A 7,860-nucleotide genomic window follows, 5' to 3' on the forward strand; every position below is an offset into this window, starting at 1 on the left:
CCTAACATTTGGAAGATGGAGGTAAAAGATTGGGGTTGAAGGTCATCCTAGACTGTATGTCCAGCCTGGGCTTCATCAGAGTCTGCCTCAAAAACAAAACAAAGAAAAAATACACATACTGAAAAGCCTATAAAACAAACAAAAAGTCTTAAACATGGGCAAAAAGTACATTGTAATAATCAAACAGCCAACGTCAATTCTGGAAAAATGTGAGTGGTTTATATTATGAAGAAATTCTGAGATAGCCTGGGCTAGCAAGAGGGCTCGATGGGTAGAGGCACTTCCTGCCAAGTCCCCAGGGACCCTCATGGCAGAAGAAAATAAATGACTCTTTTAACCTGTCCTCTGACCTCCACACAATTAATAAATAAATGTAATATATTCATTGAATAAACGTAATTAAAAATAATAAAAAAGAAATCCCCACACTTAAAATAACTTCCTCTTACTTGATTTAGCATGACATCATAGACATCATCGCCTTCATAATACACGTGAGCCTGGGAAGAGAGAAAACAGCATCAGGGTATTCAGTCTCACGAGCAAAGTGAGACCCTCTTTGTTTCTTCAATAATTAAGGCTTATTCTCCAACACATCCAACATCTGTCTTCCAGAAGAGAAAGGAAATGGATGCTGTACACACAGCCTGTCATCATTAGAATGAAACCACATTAATTCTTCTAATTATAGAGGCCTAAAGGAGTCTAACTCAAAAGAACCTGTTCTAAGTAGGCTTCCTTCTGGATCCTTTCCCCTTCTGCTATCCCACGACAGCTTCTCATCAAAGCCATGCTGTCCTCCCTGAACAAGCTAACAATCCTGGGTGAAAAGGAAACAAGCCGGGGAAAGCTGATGGCAACCCCGGGCAATCATGTTGATACCCTGCGGATTTTTATTTTATTTTTTTTTGGTTTTTCGAGACAGGGTTTCTCTGTGGCTTTGGAGCCTGTCCTGGAACTAGCTCTGTAGACCAGGCTGGTCTCGAACTCACAGAGATCCGCCTGCCTCTGCCTCCCGAGTGCTGGGATTAAAGGCGTGCGCCACCACCGCCCGGCTCCCCTGCGGATTTTTAAAAATTAAATGTATTCATTCCTTAATGCATGAGTGTTTTGCCTGCATGTATGCCTGGTACTTGTGGAGGTCTGAAGAGGGCATCAGATCACCTAAACATGGTATTACAGATGATTGAGAGGTGTCCTTCGGGGCCTGGGAACCAAACCCACATGAAGGGCCTCTTGAAGAGCAGCAAATGTTCTTACCCCTGGGCCATCTCTCCAGGCCCAATATTCTGCTAATTTAGCATGACATCATAGACATCATCGCCGTATTTCTCAACACTGGAGAAAATGAGTCACTGGTATTATTCAGAAAGCACCTTTAAAAGGAACACCAGCAACACTCTAGCTAGGAATCACAGAAACAAAGACGTTTACTTCCTGTTCCTGAGGCGCTCACCTTCCCCACCTTGGCTGTACACTCCGGGTCCACAGGAGCTTTGCCCTTTAACAGCAAGGCCTTCACCGACTCTGAGGGACACACAAGCACGAGCATTACTTATGTGGGAATCAGAAGAGCTGACTTGCTGTCAAAATTAACTCTGCCCTTCCCTCTGGGTCTTCTATGAAAGCAAATCTATGAAAACAAAAATTCGGCACAGTAGACTGGTACTGCAGAATGCCCAAATAACAGGGAAATTCACTGCTCTTTAAGGGGGAAGGGAGAAACACATCCCACTCCTTTCACAGACCCGAAAGCTGGCCCATGTCCTCCCTGGCTTGCTACCTTGCTTGCCGTTTGTCCCATCTGCATCCTTTCCTCCAGCCACAGGCCCCTTTCCCTGGCATGTGCGGATTTTCTTGGCAGGAGAGTCTTCCACTGCTTTGTTGCTGTTCTTAGCTCTCTTGGCATCATTTAGCACTTCAGAAGCTAAAGGCAAGAACAAGCAAAGAATTACTACACAACGAAGATGATCTAATAGCTAAACAACACTCAAGCAAAATAAAAACAGAAGAAAAACTAGGGGGACGAGAAGGCTGCTGACACAGATATTCAAATACTTTTATGTTAAAATGACAATGACAGGCTTATGTCCTAAACGTGCAGGGTAATGGGACTGGGCTCATTTCTCTCCTGTTCTATGGAGTCTTACACAGACCATGAACATTGCTTACATAAAGATAAGCTAACTTCTGCATCCCTCATAATCTAGACCTTGACGCTCTGATTCTGTAGATCCACCTCAGAAAATGTGACCTCATTTAAATTCTTTAACAACTCTTTGAAGAGTAAAACATGGCAAATTTTGCGTATATTATAAAGACAGTGAATGGCAATTCTTTACGAAGCCCACACTCATGTTCTGTGGTCTTTCTTCCCAGGTATTTCCTTCTCTTTTAACCCCTGTGCTTAAGACATATGTGGACACCTCTTTTAATAAACTCCCAGCTCTGGTTCATCCTGCATACTCTGAAATTCCTTCCTATCTTAAAGCACCAGCTTTGCCTGAGTGGAGGTCTTCCTGCCCTCTAATCTGCTGACAAACTTTAAAAAGTTATCATTTTATTTATTTATTTATTTATTTATTTTGTTTGTTTGTTTGTTGTTTGAGACAGGGTTTCTCTGTAGCTTTGGAGCCTATCCTGGAACTAGCTCTTTTAGACCAGACTGGCCTTGAATGAGTGCTTGGATTAAAGGCGTGCGCCTCCACCGCCCAGCTTATTATTTTATTTTTGCGCGTATGGCTGTTTTGCTGTAAATATGTCTGTGCACTACACGAATGCCTGGCAAGGTGGCTATGAACAGCTGTGTGGGTAAATTGGAATCAAACCCAGGTCCTTTGCAAGAGGAACAAGTGTTTTAAGCACTGAGCCAACGCTCCAGCACCGTGACAGTTTCTCTTTACTTTGAGACAGGGTCTGTCTACTTAGCCCAGGCTGTTCTGGAACTCACTATGTAGACCAGGCTGGCGTACAACTCACAGAGTCCTCCTGCTTCTTTGCCTCCCAAGTGCTGGGGTTAAAAGCATGAGCCAATATGACCAATTCTGACCAATTCTTTTGAAGAATTTAAAGGGGCTGGAGAGATGGGTCAGTGATGAAGAGGTTCCCCCACTCTTCCAGGGGATTTGGGTTCAAGTCCCATCTCTCACAAGGTGGAACACAACTGTCAGTAACCACAGTTCCAGGGTATCCAATGGCCCCTTCTGGTTCCCAGGCACACATTTGCTGTACATTATACATACACACAAAATACACATAAAAATTAAATAATTTTTTAAAAGAAATAACTTAAGATGTTCTTTGAGCGTTTACAAATAAATGTCACACCAGTCTTGAAATAAACTGAGCAATCCTTCCTAAATTGCTATCCTGACCATATATTAATAAAACAGGACAAAATAAATTTGCAGAGATGTTTAAAGTTCATTACTTGCGGCATGGGTTCCGTAACCTCTGGTCTTTAATACCTTCAATTTAGATCATATAATCATGGTCAGTAAAGTGTCCTACAGTCTGGACCAGCTTACAGCCAGCTTTGCTCACTGGAGCTTCAGAACCTTGGAGTTCGTTGTACAAAAAGTAAAATCGTGTACAGTAACAGTATGTAATTTAACAGGGTACAATTAAGAACACCGTATGCAGCCCACAGCCAACAATTCCAAGATCAGATTTTTTTCTCTGTGAAATCGGATGTATATTAAAAAGCTGACATAAGCAGTTAACCACTGTGCTGTATGCGTTTGTCCTTTGGCAGCGCTAGACTCAGTCACGAAGACCTGCTTTTAGTTGCATGCCCACCAGCTGCCAACAGGACTGGACAGTCGCGTCTGCCGTTACGGTGCAGCTCACCTCGCCTACTGCAGCCCGCTCTCCGCCGCCGAGGCGCCATGGCGCGAGAGGCCGACGTCACCACCGCGGCCGGGCAGTGCGCGCTTCCCGTCTGGGGCGGGGCCACACAAATGAGCAGCGCGGGCTTCCCGTCTGGGGCGGGGCCACGCAAATGGGCGGTGCGGGCTTCCCTCTGGGGCGGGGCCATGCAAATGAGTGGCGCGGGCTTCCCGTCTGGGGCGGGGCCACACAAATGAGCGGTGCGGGCTTCCCGTCTGGGGCGGGTCCATGCAAATGAGTGGCGCTGCGCCTCGTGGGAAGCCACCATAACTGTAAAGTCTGGGCCGCTCCGGAGCCTTTTAGTGCCGCCGCCCCGCCTTCCCGGCGGGCGGAGGAAGCTCATCGGCGGGGCCACGCGCTGAGTGCTCGTCACTCCCCGGCCCCTGGGAAGGTCTGAGACTGGGGCCCCCCGCGGCCCTAACCGGGCCCTCCCCGAGCGGGGAGGTGAGTTCCCAGAGAGCAGGGCTCCGCGCGCGGGCAGACTGGGCAGGAGAGGCCCGCACCCCCATGGCGGGCGGATGCCCCCCTCGCCGGAGCTTGGAACAGACTCACGGCCGGCGGCACGAGTTCAATGGCTGAGGTGAGGCACGCGCCTCATAACCCAATTCAGACTACTCTCCCCCGCCCGCATTTTTATCCATTGTTGCTTGCAGTCTTTTTTGCACAGAGGAGCTACGAATGCTTGGATAGCCAGGATTTTCTCCCCACCTCCCCATCCATCCAACTCCATGTCTCCTAGCTCTTGACTTACAAACCAGGTATTTAAAAGATAAATAAATAATTAAAAGGCACAGCTGACATGTACACATGCCAAACACACACACACACAAACCCAAAAACTTCTTAAAAAAGAGAAAGGTCAGGCGTAGACTCTAAACCCAGACTCCGGGAGGAAGAAGCATGCCTACCTCCAGGACAGCCAGGGCTACAGAGACAGACCCTCTCAAAAACAAAACAAACAAAACAAAACAACAAAACAGAATAAAAAAGGAAGAAAAAGCACAAGAGACATATACACGCAAAGTCACATACAAAAACCTCATTAAACACAAGGTTGAAAACAATAACATACAAACAAAAGACCAGTAAAGTGAAAAGGGGGCAAACAAAGCAATATGAGACCACAAAAGACCCCCCAAAATACCAGAGTTTGTTTTGTGTTGTGGACATCTACTGCTGGGCACAGGGCCTGCCCTCAAATGTAGTTAACTATACCCAGTAAGCGGGTGTCTGTTGGTTAGGGGTGGGAGCTTGCGTCCTGAGCTGGGCCCCCCCTCTGGCCTGGCCCTGTGCATCCTGCCCTGGTCTCTGTGAGTCCCTGTGTGCACTGGTCCTGCTGTTTCTTTGGTGTCTTCCATCTCCACTGGCTTTGGCAGTCGTTCTGTTTCCTCTTCCACAGAGTTCCCTGACTCTAAGGGGAGGAGTTTGATGAAGACCCTCATTTAGGACTGGGTGTGTGTTTCTGTATTATTTCCCGTCTCTGATGTTGGCAGAGGAAGACACTGATCTATGTGTATGTAGGAGTTGTTTGTTGTTATATTCCTTTAGGAGAACAATGGCATTTGGTTTTCCCCTAGGACCTAGATCTAGTCTCAGTTCTTGACCGTCTAAGCAGTGTTAGGCATGGGTCTGCCCCGTGCAGTGGCCCTGTATTAGCCAGAGAGTGGTTGGCTACACCAACATCTCTTGTACCACTGTTGCACCAGCACATCGTGGAGATCACTATTGTAACTGAAGGGTTTGTAGCTGGGTTCGTCACCTCTCTCCTCTGGGAGTGAGACTCACTATTAGGCAGGAAGGTAGAGAGGGAGTGTGGCTAGGTAATAAATATGGTAAAATTTCTAGAATGGCTACCTTCTTCCTTACCCTCCTGGCTTGAGACAAAAGCCTGGTACCTTAAAACAAGTGTTCTGTAGGCTTCTGTTTCCCACCAGTAGGCTCCATGATGCTGGGCTGCCTTAATATGTTCAAGACCTTGTCAAGACATGCCACACAGCAGTTCTGAGCCAGTCAACCATTCTGGCTTTCTTCAAACTGACCAACCCTAAATTAGGGGAAGAAAACTCTTCACAAGATTTAAAACTCCCCGCCCTAGGGAAGAGATTGCATTTTTGACTTTCCAAGTCTCCACTTTGCTTCTCTTCAGTTGCTGACTCTGTCTGTGGTGCTCGAGATGTCTCTGCTGCTACCTGTTAGACTTCAGGTTATCTCGCCTTTCTTTAACTGGCAGAGAAAGCGCGCCTGATCAAGGCCCCAGGACCACCATTTCAGGACCCCTAACCTGCAACGGTGGGCGTGCAGAGTGCCTTCCGGTACCATGGATGCACGCCTTAAGCTAGGCACTAGCTCGACTCCTCCGTATTCAGTGCCGTATCTAAGTACTTTTAGCAATAGGGCCTTACCATCTATTTGCAGAAAGCAACCAATACTTGGCAATAGACTTGGTTGTTTGGGGTTTCCATGGAGCCCCTTTGGCCAAGGACTCGGTTACATGTAAACCCATTCCTGGCCCTGGAGGTTTCTCTTGGTTGCGAGAGATGTCTCCCCCCTGTTATTTGGTAACTCCATTTAGATTTCTTTCATACATGCGTGCACTTTAAGAAGCGTCTACAGTAGTGGGTCTCCATATGCCCCTAGTTGCTTGCCCCTGCCTATATTCCCTGTTTACCTCTCTCTCCTACCCCCTCCCCTTTAATCCTCTTGTTCCAGTCTTTGTTTCTCCATATATATTCTATTTCCCTTTCCTTGGGGATCCTCCCACTCCGAGTCGCTAACCTCTGTGGTTGTTTGTACACATTGTAGTATGACTCTTGTAAGCTCGAAAGCTAATATCCATGCTGGGTGGTGGAGCATGCCTTTAACCCCAGCGCTCTGGAGGCAGAGTCAGGTGGATTTCTGAGTTTGAGGCTAGCCTGGGCTACAAAAGCTAACATCCACATATTAGAGAAGACATATTACATATTTGTCTTTTTAGGTCTGGGCTACCTCACTCCAGATGATTTTTTTTTCCAAGTCCAACAATTAACTGGGAAATTCAAAAATAAGTCCCCCCCTCCCCCCCCTCCTCCAAAAATCCTCCTCCCAAGGGTTCCCCGGGGAAGCCCGGTTTTTTCCCGGAACTAACTCTATAGCCCAGACTTCAAACTCAGGTTCCACCTGCCTCTTTGTCCTGAGTGCTGGGATTACAGGTATGTGCCACCATACATACCTGCTGGTTTGTAATGTCTTCCTTTTTTAAACAGATGACTAATAATCCATTGTATAGTATCACTCCCCCCCCCCACTCATCTGCTGATGGATATCTAGGCTGTTTCTAATTCCTGGCTGTTATGACCATGGATGGCCAAGTGTCTCTGTAGTAGGATAAAGCGGCCTTTGGGCATATGCTTCCCAGCTTCCTGAGAAACCACACACTGATTTCCATAGTGGCTGTGCAAGATTGCGCTCCTGCCAACAACACATCCTTGCCAGTATGAACTCTTGTTTTATTGATCTTGGCTGACTCCAACTGTGGTAAGAAGAAATCTTAAGAAACTTTTGATTTAATAAAAAAAAAAAAGAAAAAAAAGTTTTGATTTGTGTTTCCCTGAGAACTAAGGATGTTGAACATTGTTTACGTGATTCTTAGCCATTAGCATTTTAAGTATTCTTTGTTTAGATTTTTTTTGTTTTTCTGATGTCTTTTTTTTTTTTTAGTTTTCAGTGTATTTTAGACATTACTCCTCAATTGGATGTGTTGGTGAAGATCCTTCCTAATCTTTTGGTGGGGGGTTTGAAATAGGGTTTCTCTGTAGCTTTGGACCCTGTCCTGGAACTAGCTCTTGTAGACCAGCATGGTCTTGAATCTTTCCCATTCTGTAGGCTGCTGCTTTGTCTGAATGACGTATCTAGACTGGGAGTAAATAAAGCTTTCACCCAGGGCAAACCTAACGTCAGGGCAACCTGTGATTCAGTTAATCCTCCCTCTTGGCG

The 7,860-nt window shown here is 46.4% G+C and overlaps 1 protein-coding gene across 1 annotated transcript in view; it reads right to left on the minus strand.

The window, feature by feature from the left end:
- Parp2 (poly(ADP-ribose) polymerase 2) overlaps positions 1-3,905 on the minus strand; it is a 13,779-nt gene extending 9,874 nt beyond the window's left edge. Inside the window, exons 1-4 of the mRNA XM_013355095.2 lie at positions 3,850-3,905; positions 1,784-1,927; positions 1,457-1,527; positions 450-500 (exon numbers count right to left, since the gene is read on the minus strand). Of these exons, the coding sequence (XP_013210549.1) occupies positions 450-500; positions 1,457-1,527; positions 1,784-1,927; positions 3,850-3,889 (306 nt within the window). The 5' untranslated portion in view covers positions 3,890-3,905. The remainder of the gene's footprint in view (positions 1-449; positions 501-1,456; positions 1,528-1,783; positions 1,928-3,849) is intronic.
- Between the last annotated feature and the right edge of the window lie 3,955 nt (positions 3,906-7,860).

The sequence above is a fragment of the Microtus ochrogaster genome, unplaced genomic scaffold (assembly GCF_000317375.1).
Source record: "Microtus ochrogaster isolate Prairie Vole_2 unplaced genomic scaffold, MicOch1.0 UNK91, whole genome shotgun sequence".
Lineage (NCBI taxonomy): Eukaryota > Metazoa > Chordata > Mammalia > Rodentia > Cricetidae > Microtus > Microtus ochrogaster.